We start from the raw sequence: 15,469 nt of genomic DNA, 5'->3' as shown, positions 1-15,469 counted from the left end.
GTCTGCCTCTCTCTCTCTCTCTCTCTCTCTCTCTCTCTCTCTCTCTCTCTGTCTTGCTCATTTTTCCATTGTTCTCATTCACATGAATGCTGATCATAAGAACATACGATCTATTTGTCCAGCCCTCTGAGTGTTCTGCATGGCAATTGGCACGGTGAAAATGATTGTGAATCATGTATTGTGTCTGTGGCTTTAGGTCTGTAAATGTATATTGTCCTTTTAAAATAGAACTGTGACAGACATTATCAGTGATTTTTTTTTCATTACCTATTTAAATGGGGGAAAAGCTTTAAAAGCTGCAGGCTCACATATAACACCAAAACCACATTCTCTACCATTTCTGCCATTATTCTATCATTCGGAAATATTTATAAATTCAGTGAGCTTCAATCTAAGCAACCTTGGATTTAATGTCTCTGCAGTATAGAGGGAGAGGCAGACTGCAAGTTTGTCCTCTTCAGGTTTATTAAAGATAGAGCAATGAGGAAGGGGGAGGAGGAAGATTTGTTCATTTTCAGTCCTTTTCACTCATCTGTTAGTTTAAATTTTTTGCTGTCAATAAGAAAAGAGCAGTGAAAAGACACCCCAAACATAGTCTCTCGAGGATTCAATCCTACTGCCCTGCTAACAGGAACTGTATGGACTGGCTTTCAGATATGTAGTTTCCCACTATGCCTTAGGCTCCATCTCCAGCCAAGCAGGTTAATATCTTAAAACAGTTCTGGTTAATGGTCACTTCCATCAAGCACAACTGCACCACTTGGAATTGTTATATAAATAGACCTGTATTAAAACTGTGAGGGGGGGGGTTGATAGGATTTGATGTGGTAAAAAACCTTTGAACCATTAATAAATATGCCTCTCCAGACAGCAGATAGGAAATACATCAGGAAACAATGAGGCAGCTGTGTGTTTCCACAGTGAATATTTACATATTAGCTGGAAACAGACACTGAAATGCTTGGCATATGAAATGCACACCAAGAGAGTATAGTATACACCAAGAGAGTATGTAAGTATATAAGTATAATTTCCTTTCAGCATCCAGCTTGGTCTTTGGTCAAGTAATGCTGCTCCCTACCACTTATTGGCACTACTAAATATAAACAACTGGTTAAGATTCAAATTAAAAAAAAAAACACCTATTATGATGAGATGTGTTACAAAGCAAAAATCCTGTACACTGGACGTCAAATCCAAAACAAGTCAGGGAAAACACTAGATGGCTGTTTTGTACAAGGTCTTTGTGAGGAATTAACTTTGACAGTTACCTCGCAATTATGACCTGAGTTGCCAAATTTGTGTGGTTCTGATGAAAGTGAGGTGGAAAAAAATCATTTTGTGCTGTATTTATATTTTCTACAATGTTTGAATAATATATAGTGAAGGTATTAATCCCAAATGGTTTGTTTCCAGTGTTCCCACCAGGTTTTAATGGGTCTTCTAGGAACTTCAGCACTGCAGGTCTGGAAATCTTCCAAAATTCAACTGATGGCAGATTCTCAGCAAGCTGTCATTGGTTTATATTTTTACAAGATGTTTCATAAAAGATTCCACATATTAGAAATTCTGTTTCAGTTCACACTGTAAAGAGGAAGACAGGCCTTTGATGATGAGTGGTGTCATGTAAGCTTTATATTTTAGACTCAGAATAACAACAATGGGAAGAAAACAACAAAATCACAAAATAAATTGAAATGTCCTGTAATTGTTAGACTATTTTCCATGGCAGTTTTCTATAGCATTTTTACAAGGCATCTGTGAGCAATTTACACAGAATCTGAAACTCATCCAGTGCAGCTGATGTAGAGAACCCGTTTCAATGAGGTGAAGCAACTCATTTTTGATTATTTACAATATGACAACCAAAAGATCCGAAGAACCTAGAACAATGGTGGAATGGTCAGAAATGGTCAGAAGTGTCAGAATATGCCTTATATTAAGTGTGTTGTGAGTTGTGGTGTGTTGTAAGTGTGTTGCGGGTTTACAAAATACAAAAGGGTGTGAATAATTGTGACCCTGGTGTTTTCAGGAATAAAATTCTTTACTTGTAAGCAATATTGCTTTGTCATGTGCAGTACCATTAAGATTAAACACTATAAAGATATTACTATTATTTAAACATTGGAAAGCATTCCGAAGAAGAAAAAACTAATCTAATATATACATATTACTGTTCTGTCATATTTTTGCTCCAGTTTAATCTGGGGTATGAATAAATATGAATGGTAATGTATACGCATATGCACCACTTGCTAGTATGTGATTTTTTGTATGGATGATGACGATAGTCTTACACATTACCAGAACAGCACACTAAATTAATTTTGAATTACAAAGTTAACCTCTGTGTTGATATACAAAAATGAAAATACATACTACAAGTATTTACTATGCAAGTAAGGAAATATGTACCGTAAATAAGGATCCTTACTAGAAATGTCAAGCTTATTAATAACAAAAGAGGGGAAAAAGGGAAGGATTCATGTGCTGCAATACAGACCACAGAATGTCCCAGTAAATATCACTCTATTGACTTGCTTAAGGTAGGGTGAAAATTAATTCCACTCTGGACTTGACAGCACTGTGCTACTATAATGAATGTTTCATAAGAATCGACAACCACCAGCAAGGTTAAGCACTCGTGCTGGTTTTTTGGTACAAGGCTGCAGAATTATGGGATTATAAAGTAAACTATTACATCACTGTATGAGACATTGCTATGACTAAGTGCTGACTTCCATCGTAGTATACACATAACCCAACACTACGCTACTGGCTTTGGGGCTGTGCCACATATGGGTTTGATATCTGGGAATTGTTCATTCTTACACAGGGCATGACTGTCCACCAAAGCTGGACCATGACCCTCCTCAGTCGACAGATGCAAATACAGAATACACATATTAATGGTTCAAAGGATGCCAGTATTTTGGTTTACTGTTCAACTTGTATCACTCAAATTTATGTAAAAATTATAATGTTATGACAGTAACTTCAAAGGGCTCTCTCCCACAGTTCCATTTTTACATTGGTCTGATTGGAGCAATACACACATGGCATATTTTAAATTGTAATCATGTCAACAAGTCGGTTCTGTACCCTGACCAAAAACATGATTGTGCATTTTGTTGTAGTGATCTCATTGTGTGGAATTCAGGAGTTGTGAGGCTCCCCAGGACTACAGTATATTTCAACAATGGTATATCCAGAGTAGAGATCCTGAGTGCAGATGAAAATGGTCAATGCAGCAATTGCATGATTCATACCGTACCAGGTGGCCAAAAACTGTAGGTCTAACATAGAAAAACAAATGTACCCCAAATAAACCAGACAGAATGCACCAGTTTATCATATTTGTATATTTTTAAATACGAGTTAACATAGAATGTCATTCAAATGTTTGTTGCACATCCATCAGTTATTTGGCATGTCGGGGAGCTCCACCATATGATAGCACAGTACATCTTCATTTCTCCAGACACAGCAATCAGCAGACAACTGATATGCCTGACCTATCATTATTATCATACTAAATATGCATCATCACAGGGGTACACCTACACAGAGCAAGGCACAACAACCACATTGGATAAATACATTTAAAACCTTCATAACATATATTGACAGGACACGTCAGGGAGGAATCTTAAATAAATTAGTAGTCATCAATTTTAATTACACACATCTGACTAAATGAAACTAAAACACTTTGCAAATGATTTTTTCCTGCATTTTATACAAGAGGAGACATGTGGAAGCAATTAATCAGTTAACTACAATAAAATACTGGCATTCCACAAAAATAAATAATAGGTACTGTTTAGCCCCTAAAAGAAGATTACTGGAGATGCTTGACTCTGTTGCAATATGCTTACCACATGCAAGAGCAAAGAACTTTAAAATACTATGTATGATGTATTATTCAGATATTAATGAATCCATATTAATCCATACTAATTTCATTTAATATTTCTTATAAAGATGTTGCTTAATGTATCAAAAACAAATAGGCCCATACAATTTTAAGAAATAAGAAACAAATCAGAATTAGAATTAGAATTAGAATTGCTTTTCCTATGACCACTGCATATAATAATTAGAACAGTAGTCATGAAATACTAAGGGGAAGAATCATTCATACATCCGACATCACATCAAATCAAAATAAGATTAAAAATTGATCATTTAGTGCAATCCATAGCATACTTGGATTAAATCCTGTTAAGGAAGCAAGCATTCAGATGTAAATTTTTGTTTAATCTTACAGAATGGTCTGTTTCGGAAAAAAGGCCCAGAACCTTCATCCCCCTGTTAATGAAGGCTTAACCTACTGCACTTTTAATTTCTGCAATTGCTCCAATTAGAGGCACCAAACTGTATGAAGAAATTTAACATTCACATTATGCCACTGGAACATACCATGAGTTATTTATCTTGGTGTAAAAATGTTGAAAATATATGTGCAGTTCATTGACAACATGCACAGTTATGCAAGACAAAAGCAATAAGCATACACACTAAAAGGCTCAACAGCTTACTGAGAGAGGAGTGAGAATAGACAAGTATTTCCTGTTGGCAACACACTACAGTACAAGGCCCTGAGAGATAATCTACATAATCGTGACTAGGATCTGTCAACGCTCTCCAAGGATAGCTAATTAAGGTAGCAGGAAGTCCTGGAGATTGGGTGTACTCTGTGTAGGTGTGGAGGGCAATCCTTTTCAGCCAATCACCGAACAAAGGCTACAATTCCTGCAATCTTGCTTGCTCACTGCAACGTGACTTGCACCATAATAGACACTTTCAGCATCCATTGAGAGGGAGAGAGAAGATTCAGTCAGAGCCACTGTATATCATCCTCACAAGAGGTATGCTTAGAATCCCCCGATTTTCTGTACAATTCATTTCTGTATTATTTATTTATTAACTAATTCCTTAAAAAATACAAATATTCAATGACATTTAATTTTAGCCATAAATAGTTCATCAATATTTTGACCTTGGTTTCATTCTGAAACAATAATTCTCCATTTAATTTCAATTTATTATTCTGTTCCCTTTCTATGACAGTTTCATTATTTGCTCAGTTTTACATATTTTATTTGGTTATCTGGAACTCCAAGTAAAGCAGCATAAATCCACAGTTGTCTACTGTATCACAAAAGTTAAAATACTGAAAATCATCAACATGATTATATTTTTTGCCCTCATATATTAATGCATTTTCTCAATATTTCCAACCACCTTGAAAACTGAGAATGGTCTCAGTAGATTGCCTCAAGGGCTTATGCAATAGTTTTAATTAAATATCTAATAATACATAGTCTTCAGTCTCTTCACAATTATTACACAGTTTCTTCACATTTATTGCACATGTTATTTCCTCTGTTACAGGTCATATTCCGATGCTATAATTATACATATTAGAAAATAGAGATGTCAGAAATCCCAAGTTATTGTTTTCAAAATGCATTCCAAATGAGACTTAAGAAGATGTAAATAGGGTCAAGAACTAGGAAGACACATGCCAAATAAAATTTAACATGTTAAATCCTAGATGTTAGTGAATACGATTCTGGGATATACAGCAGAAATATTGAGCATCACATACATTATTTCAACCACATTTACACTAATGTGTCTATATAGTGATGTAGAAGCTATATAGAAAAAGTGCACAGAAGGGTGACAATGCTGGTTCCAGGTACCAAACATACAAGTTATGAAGAGAAACCTAACCACAGTTCTCACAATTCCAAGGCGCAAGCAGTAAATTGCCACCTTCATGTTCACTATCTATTATGTCTCTGATTTTGTAAATACTAAACATTGTGGGTAAAACGTAGTAGTTACTTGCAGTTACAAGGTCAGCCAGAGCACAATATGCAGACTGGTGTATGTGTAGCAATTGTATTGTTATGCCAAAAAATGAGGAGAACAAGTGTTGTCAGAATTGATGCATTGAGTATGTCATCATCATGATGTATCCTAGCTTATACATTAGTTGATAAATACACATAATTTTGACATACTGCATATAGCTAGCCAGCTAATCTATTTTTTCCCTTTTTAAGTTTTTGACTCTTGCTGGCTGGCCAATTAACACTATTAGCATTAGATATACTGTAACACTGAAGCTGTAGATTATCAAAATTTAGCTGAAATACATAATGTGTAATTTGTTTTATCCCTAGCTCATGAAAAAAATTAGAAACCTCATTTTGCAATGGTCGTGGTTGATGTCATTAAACAAAGAAAAGTTATCTAGCTAGTTTAGTAGTTGGCTAGCTAGGTAAGTAGTTAGCTAGGAATGTTAATGTGGAGAACAGCCGCTGGTGTTCAGGCAAAGGCCTGTCAATATCAACAAATTGCAAAACAGAAGCTGTGTATTTAGAAAATCAGCTAGCTGGCTAGCTAAATATCAGGTAAATATTCTTATTTTACTGGTTATGTGTGTTTGTAAACAGACAAAAAATATAAACATACAGAACACAACACAAGACCCTAGCTAACTTGCTAGCTATTATGTACAGATTCATTTAAGAGGCTATCAAATGCAATTCAGTTAGCTAACATAAGCTGACAAAGATAAGGTTTTTAATTATCATTTGGTTTATAGACAAACGCACCATAAACCAAATAGCACCAACTTGAAATGTACAATGAAGTATCAAGCTAACTGGTTATATTGGCTGGTTTATATCAAGCTATCTTATATTATCTTGCTGTACACAGGGCAGGTAGCTAATTCTGTTGGTGCAGGAGAGACACATTATTTTACAGAATATACTAGGTGCCATATACAGTAACAAATAGCTGGCTTCTGTGTGGCCAGATTGTTTTCTTCAATAAAAACTGACATCCTTTTAAAGGAAAAGTCCCATTAGTCAAGTGAATTATCACAATAAATAAATGATTTTCCTGAGCTGTAAAGAGGTATTCTGCAGAAGGCCAGATGTTGTAGCCAATGACAGTGATTTTTCACTGAACGATTGCCCCGTTATATTGCATCCTATTGCTTAAGCAGTAATAAATGTCTCTCGCCTTTTGATTTTTAAAGAGTTATTCGGTTTGGAATTTTATAAAACATAAACACAAGTTGTAATCTTCCCACATGGAGCAGGGGTTTCCAGCAGAATTTGGGGGATTAATTGTCCAGAACTGATGTGTATTCTCCACCCTATTCAGTAGACCAACAATGGTTCAGCACCACATTCTTACAGAGCCAGGGAAGAAGGTTAAAACCTTTAAAACCTTAAAATATACCGGATCCTTAAGTGGAGGAGGCAAGCTATATTCAGGCCATGGTGTCTATGAGCGAGTGTGGAGTCCCATTGTCCTCGTACCCACATAAAATGGTTTTATTGGCCTTTGCAATGACTCTTGCAATGACTCCTACATGACAAGAAAAGATGACCCAGTAAAACATTTAGGAGGAGCCAGACATGTGACTACACGAAATGTGGGTATTCATTAAAACAATTAAAATGAACAATTAAGCAGTAAACCTTGTCCACCTAGCATACATGAGTGATGGGTGTTGTGTGTCTCCCACTCACTTGCACTAACCATAAATGGAAGTAATGGCTATAATCTTTTGGTGGTTTTGTAAGCTGTCTTTATTTGGAAACAGTGAATACTGTTACCTGCCATTTAGCCCTGCTTCCTGATTCATCCATTTCCATCTTCCTATAAAAGAACAAAAGAATGGGAACAGCTGTAGATGTTTCATCTCAGCCTATGATTAAATCTGTGTTCTTAATCTCTTATGAGGTATTGTCATGATATCAGCCTTAAAATAAGATTTTATTTATGTGAAGTAAATGGAAAAACCAAAGCAAGTTTTCATTTTTATTACATGTGCTTTACTCACTATGTGAAGCGACAGGTGTAGTGTCAAATACATGGTTTGATGCTCTCAGTATCTGAGCTGTCATGCATCTCCAGCAAAGGGAACCATGAAATCCTAGCTCTGTATCAGCAGAGCTGAGGCTAGTTGTTCAGATTAAGCATGACATAAATCAAGTGCTGAAGAGTTTTTTCTGATATGGACAGCAGTGATCAAGGTGAAAATGAGGGCTTTTGAGTCTTACTACAAGATCAAACATTGGCATTCAGGAAATATTAATATAATCAAGCATTATTGGCCACTTGCCACTCATGGTTTAGGTTAGAAATAAGGGAATAATGCATACAGTAGCTTTCATGTACAAAATTAATTGGGTTGCCCTGAAAAGGAGAATGTATACACAGGTGTTAAAGTCTCAGCTTCTCTCCATGGGAAAAAAAACATGGAACACGCTGTCTTACATGACAGTAGTGAAAAATCACACGACAGTGACAAAATGGCAGTGGGAACAACAGTGGCAACAATGATCACATATGCTGGTAGGGAAAAAAAAAGTCTTCAGAAAAATGTCTTCTTTACTTCCTGTGACAATAGTCATAAAAGGACTACTGTACGTTCAAGTTAAAAGCCCACAAGTTTAATAATGTGTTTTTTCATTGTTTAATATCAAATATCAAAAATGATTTTTTGAGCATTCGACCTGATTGCAGTTGTTTCACAGGCAAAAAATGCTTGCAATTTTACCCCAAGGTTAAAACAACACTGGCATAAAAAATAAATTAATAAAGTAATGGGCATCCTAAATTACTCATGATGCTGGATCATGAGCTCCATAAACCTATTCACCCCTGTCTTTATATATCAAATATGGAGTAAAAATTGGTATGTCGTCATCATCACTGCTGTAGAATTCCGCATCACAAGATTCATTATCCACTATAAAAATGTATAATGATAAAGCTAAATATTTTGTGACCCATCTTTGATACTGCACTAAACTGGACATTTCCAGTCTAAAACACAATCAATCCCCCATGATTGGACGCAGAAATGAGGTAAGTCACGACAGGAAGCTCATTCCCTAAAGGCACCTTTACCGTAACCATAGTTTCAAAGACAGCATAGCAACAAGAATGGGGTGAGGGGGCTGGCTGAAAAGATTGACAGTCTAAACCCGGCAAACGCCATTGGCTCCTGTGAGACGAGCTCATAGAGGGATGCTGAACTGCAACTCGGTATGTTTGTGTGCATGCCCTCCTTACCGATTTCAGGTTACATGCGTGTGTGATGCCAGGGGATGGGAATGACACTCAGAAATGTGTTACTAGGTTACAGTTAAAAGCAGGTTTTCTCCATGTATTCCATGAATTAACGCCGAGTAGCTCTCCTTGCTGCTTTCCTAAATTCTGAAAGCTTCCACTTTAAACACTACAATCGTCGTGACAAAATGCTTGTATCTCTTGCTGGACTCAGCAAGTCCATCTGTTTGACACGCAATTAGACATGTAAGATATTTCATTAAGGAGAAAGGTATTTCACTTCCCTCTGTTTTATCAGTGTGCATACATTCGTTTGTTGATTCTGTTTTGCTGAACCAAATCATTAGTGACATTTCTGTATTTTTACATGGGGGTTAACAAACCACAAACAAATGAGTCACAGACTACTGCTGGGAGGAAATTAAAAACGTCCTACTGTATAGGTTATCCATACTGAGGGTAAGCGATAGATTAATCATAGGTTCACCAATTAAGAGCCTTTAAACTTTGATGTCTGTGTGTTTAAAGGTCCAGCAGAATGAGTCAACTGACTCATATGACAAATGACAAATTAATGACGCAAGCCTCACTAATCCCACCAAACCTCTGTCACTGAGTCTGTTCAATCGATGGCACAGTGAAAATATTCAGTATTCCGTTTTGCCATTTATACACACACACACACACACACACACACACACACGTGTGTGTATACATGTATATGGATATGTGTGCGTATATACATACAGTATAATATCATCTACACTAACAAAAAAATAATCTACACTAAAAGAAGACGTATCTGAAACCCTACTTTTAAGATAACCCATTGTGTGACTTTTCCACTTTGTTACTGTATTGGGTAACTTCTACTCTGAATATTCCAGTTACATATGGCAATTACAAATAGATAAAGCTCAAAGTGACATACCTATACCTTTGTATGTTCATGGTGTTGCTCAACTACAGTTTTACTTCGTGGTGCTTGGTGATTTACAAAGACAATTAATGTTAAGCTCACACATTATCACAGCTGAACATGTGAATGAAATAGCTAATATTACACGAGATAAGATATAGCTGCAACATACATAGTCTAAACTCACTATCTAGTATGTGTTGTCAAGGTGTGTTACTAATCCCCAGGAAGTTTATAAATCTCCTAATTAGTCTTTTGTCATCCTTTCTGGATGTCACCAGCTATGATGTGACTATGTAAAAATGCTAGTTGTAAAATCTGTTGTCCTTGTCCACCTGTGTTTTACTTGTTAAAAAAAACATATTACATAGAGACCTAGTTATCGAGGTAGATACATATTAGAGCTTTCCTGCAGGATAACATTAGTATTCTAGAAAGCAAAATAAAGACACTGAAAATCTGATTAGTGAAAGAAAAACAGATTTTTTTCCTTGCAGTAGGGGCATGAAACGTGACGTCATCGCAGTGAACAGTGACTATAGCAAAGATAATATTCTATGAAAAATCACGATGCGAGATGCTACACTTTACATTGAAAATTCTTTTATTGTAATCGCAGCGGAAACCGGAATTTTATGTGTACAGCAGGTCTTGTTTTTACCGGAACTCATTATTTTCAGTTTGTCGTCTCGCTGGTCATTAACTATCTCTGGTGAAACCCCCGTCCTGTGTGATGGTTAGTTCTGGTCACATGAAATTTGTGTCCAATCAGTGTTCAGCAACCTTTGTTCGACTTAACGTTCAAAACTGTATCGGTTAGCGAGCGAAAAAAGGGAGGCGTGCAGCAAGGAAAATAACTTTGAGAGAGCTGTTATAGCTTCAAATTTAACATCAAAAAACTTCCTGACCAAAGAGGAATGGCGCACAAACAGATCTATTATTCAGACAAATACAACGATGAGCACTATGAATACAGGTACAGGCTAAGTTATTCGATAACTTCGCTAATGTTAGCATAGCTTGTTAGCTTGTCAGATTTGCACTTTTATCATTTCCACGCCACTAGTTTACACATCTAATTAGTTTTTAAGTGCTGTTGAAATGATGTGTATCTTGCAAGTGCTATCCTCGTGTTCGCTAGCATCTTAGAAAGAAATACATTAAAATAGCTGCGTGACGATGGCTATGTAAATAACACGCGGTTTTCTCGGTAGTGGCCTGGCGTTCGAGCTGACTACGTAACGTTAATTTTGTTTCTGAAGAAAACAAATAAAATATCTGCCTGTCCACATTTTCGCTTGCTAGCTTGTTAAACTTTGATTTATATTTATTTAAACTTTGTAGCTATGTTTTTTTATGCAACCCTTGTCGTTTTCCCGTGACTGGAAAAAATGACGTTAGAATATCAAGTCTTTAAAGTGGTTGGAGTGGATTCATCTGTTGCTGACCCAAATCTTCACTTTTTCTTCTGGCTAGCTATCGTTACCTAGGTCATCAACACCGGTGCCTGTCACGTATTATCTAGCTAGCAGAAAGGGAGTCGTTAGATTACTATCTTAAGATATTGTCATTTGTGAGATGATTTTTTTTTTGAAATGCATTGTTTTCTCTGAAATTACATTAGGCATGTCGTGCTACCGCGGGAACTGGCAAAACAAGTGCCCAAATCTCACCTGATGTCGGAGGACGAGTGGAGGCGACTTGGGGTGCAGCAGAGTCTCGGATGGGTGCACTATATGATCCACGAACCTGGTTTGTAACAAACAGATGTTACTGCAGATGTAATTTGATGCGCAGCATGCCGGAGTTATAAATTGTTACAAACGTGCAGTAGATGGCGAACCGGGGCGTCGGGCGTCGGAAATGCATGCAAAAGTTTGCAGCACAGACTAAGACGGTGTGTTGATGAGGCATATGAAGTGTTGTTGAACTGACTAGCTGTAGTTTCTCTGCGCGTACTCTGCACCAAAATATTTTTTTGGTGTGCATGGTGGGATGCAGCGTCAAATCCACAACTTGCCACATGCTGAGAAAGTAGAAACTAAATTCTGCGTTATGTCTTTCAGAACCGCACATTCTCCTGTTCCGAAGACCGCTTCCAAAACACTGACGTGAAATTCTGGAATTTTCTAGGACATCCACGTGTATTCATCTGGTATTCAGAATGTACTTGCAAGCCTACAAGTGGTGAACTCCTGTGCTTGAGCTGTATTCCTCACAGCAACAACGCTCAGACTATTAAGAGAAATGGAAATTCTCCTATGTGAATATGTAACGGGGTGTATAATGTGAACATGATGATTATTATTAAAGTGCCTATTGTTATATTGTTTTTTTTTTACCCAAGTCTTTAGAATAAAGTTCTTTTTGCATCAAAGGTGTAAATATGTAGATACTTGGTGGCTTCCCCTTGAATGTGCCAAATGAAACAAACATGAAAACTATTATCCTGTTTCATGTCCTTACTTTTAAAAGGAATAATCTTGTTCCGTTTCTGAGGATTGTATCACAAGGAATTAAACTGTATATAGACTGATGATTTCAGGGAAAACTGAGTAGACAGGGTCCAGTAGTAAACTGAATCATTGACATTGGGTTAAAAAAACACTTGAATTGTGTGCATCATGCATGTTAAATGGAAGTGGTTAAATGCAAGTACATTGAAAAGCGATGCTTTATGTTTGTTCATAAAATACCATGTAAACACTTGAGAGGTTGTATGCCAGCTTTATAAACATACCAAAAAACAGCCTTAACAGACTGAACTTAGAAGTAGTGCAGTAGCTTCAGATTTTTTCAGGCTTAATCTGTGAATTTACATAATCATATAGTGGATCAATAATAATTGTAAATAAAGAGTTCAGTCTGGTAATTCATGGAAGTTGTATTTTGTACTAGTCATATGTGCACATACCTGTCAAGGAACATTTAAATGAATGCATTGAGTTACGTATTCTTGAATGCATGCAGAACTTTGTATTGAGGTCATAAGCTGCAAGCAGGTTCAGATAAGACTTTGCTGCTGAGAGGCCTAATAAAAATAAGTAAATGTGTGGACACAGGTTTTGTAACAAGCTGAGTGATCATCTTGAGGTAAATATGGGATTTTATTGATGACAATTACATACACACTCCCACAAAGGATTTTCAGGTTTTACCACATCACTTGAGAATGCAATATTCTGATTTGTCACAAAATAATGTAGGAGAAAGTATCTTCTGAATATTCCATTTACATATGGCAATTAAAATGGTTTATACTGGCTTTCTCAGTGAATGTTTTTTTAATGAACAGTGGAAGAATTCTTGAATTTTCATTGTTTTGAAAAGGTTAGTAACGTGCTGTAAAACTAGTCTTGGAATTCTTTTCAAAGGCATGACATTTTTCTACAAAATAGTTCAGTGAACAATATGTTTATGTTTGGGTTTGAAACTACATTTCTGGCAAAAGTATTGCAAAATACACCCTACCAAAGACTATGCCAAGCTGAAGGTCATTATTAGGTTGCATGTCCAGTGCTTTTTCATAAGTGTTAAGATCTGGTTGCTCCCCTCAAGATAAATAGCTCTTTCAGGTTGGAAATGCTCACAAAATGGAAGCCACGTTACCATTTACCTAGAAAGGTAAATATCAAACACAGGTATATGTGCAGAATTGATATTGCATTAAATATGCTCCAGAACTGATTGCTGTGCCATGTTGGATCATACTGCTTGTTCACAAGCAAAACTTGGAGTAGGCCATGCACAGGTCAGCTGGTCTTTATGTCATGAGGGTGAGCTGGTAGTAGACACTAATGGATAACCACATTTACACAATATACAGACCTGAATCTGCAAGGCATCTGCTGTATCTTGCTGACCCTGGTGAAAAAGACAAGATTGCTGTGGAACAGTCCTTGGCTTCAGGCTAAAGAGATGAAAAGCAGCAATATTCACTGTAGAAAACATTACGTTACATTAAACGTTATTTTTGTTCCTTCATTTATTGGAGCAACAGCAGAGATAACCAAAGATACCACATAGTTTATCTGTTGTAAATAAAAACTGCAGGTATTCATTCCTTAGGCTTAGAGCCTTAGACTATATGGCAGTGACCTATTTACCACTCTGAGTGATGTGTGGTGCATTTTGTGACCAGCAGAGGTCAGTCAAGGATTAGTAGAGACATGTTCAATGAATACATGTAAAAAAAGTGCATGCCAAATGAATAAATGTAAATGTTCAGGGGACAGGAGAGCATTGTTTCTTTTAAGGGACCAATTTCATTTTCCCTCTGAATGACTCCTCTCACTTTGTGATTTGGCTTCATATCACAAAGCATTCAAACAGGATCACGGTAAGTGCAGGGGGTGCGTTTCAGGTATTCAAAAAAAGCAATGCTGTGGAGTGCACTTGGAAAAAAATCATCAAATGGGCATCACTATCCTTATCTTCACTGGTGACCAGTGTAGTATATGTTTGACTAAAAAAAACAGTCTGGGCACGTGAATTGACGGAATTCCAGAACTCTAGTTGACGGTTAAAGATGCAGTACATTCACAGTTAGCGATGTATGCAATGCTTTTCAAATTAGGTAGGAGTGCAGGCAAATTGCATTTTCTTCTTATTCCCGATACCACACTCAACAACATTAAATTAAACACTTAGTCGTATAAATGTTTTAATACACATGCATACAAACATTTTTCCTCTTGTCCTCGTGGAGCTATGGATTAGTTCTGATTTTCTGAGAACAATCCACATTAGGTTGCGCAAGAGTGCAGGATAATATCTTCTTCATTATAATGCCAACCTTATTAATTTGTATTTTTGCAACCATGGACACGATGACTATAAACAAAAAATGGCAGTGGCCATATGTTGGTCTAGCTTTTTTAGAAATAACTCAAAGTTCATAGATTTAACTTTACACATTGCAACACATGGCTAAATATGCAATTTAAAAGCTGTTTTGTTTTATTTTTTACATAGTAAAAATGTTAATAATAGCCAGCCTTACCATCACCCTGTGCATATAGTACAGTGCCTAGACAGATTTGACAGAAGATAAGTCCATTCATGACATATATTTATTGAATAGAGGCCAATCTGGTTGGGGAGGGCAGTGGAGGCTGTGCACACTTCAATCTACTGCAGGGAATTGAGTAACACATGCTGTATAACTTGTAGTCCCAACTTTTCCAAGAGCAGAGCACAAGTGTATCTCATGTTAATGAGTTGTGGGTGAGCATGGCTACCAAATAGTATATGTATAGTACCAGTCAAAAGTTTGGACACATCTGATTAAGGTAATATGAAACATGCATTCAAAGACATTTTGAGCTAAAGACTTATGCTTAAATGCTTGAAATTTGAAGTTGATGCCTATGAATGAATTTCTTTTTTTTAATTAAAAATATATTTTGGCTACTTTGAAGAATCTAAAATATTTTGATT

The 15,469-nt window shown here is 36.5% G+C and overlaps 1 protein-coding gene across 1 annotated transcript; it reads left to right on the top strand.

Moving 5' to 3' along the window:
• Window positions 1-10,819: 10,819 nt before the first annotated feature.
• zgc:86839 (uncharacterized protein LOC415200 homolog) lies at window positions 10,820-12,766 on the top strand. Its single transcript, XM_036529723.1, has 3 exons — window positions 10,820-11,006; window positions 11,655-11,782; window positions 12,097-12,766. Exons 1-3 carry the CDS (start codon window positions 10,948-10,950, stop codon window positions 12,138-12,140), a joined length of 231 nt encoding a protein of 76 aa, XP_036385616.1. The 5' UTR covers window positions 10,820-10,947; the 3' UTR covers window positions 12,141-12,766.
• The last annotated feature ends 2,703 nt before the right edge of the window (window positions 12,767-15,469 follow it).

Source organism: Megalops cyprinoides, chromosome 5 (assembly GCF_013368585.1).
Source record: "Megalops cyprinoides isolate fMegCyp1 chromosome 5, fMegCyp1.pri, whole genome shotgun sequence".
Taxonomy (NCBI): Eukaryota; Metazoa; Chordata; class Actinopteri; order Elopiformes; family Megalopidae; genus Megalops; species Megalops cyprinoides.
The sequence above is the reverse complement of the archived record's forward strand: the minus strand, read 5'-3'. Positions and strand labels throughout refer to the sequence as shown.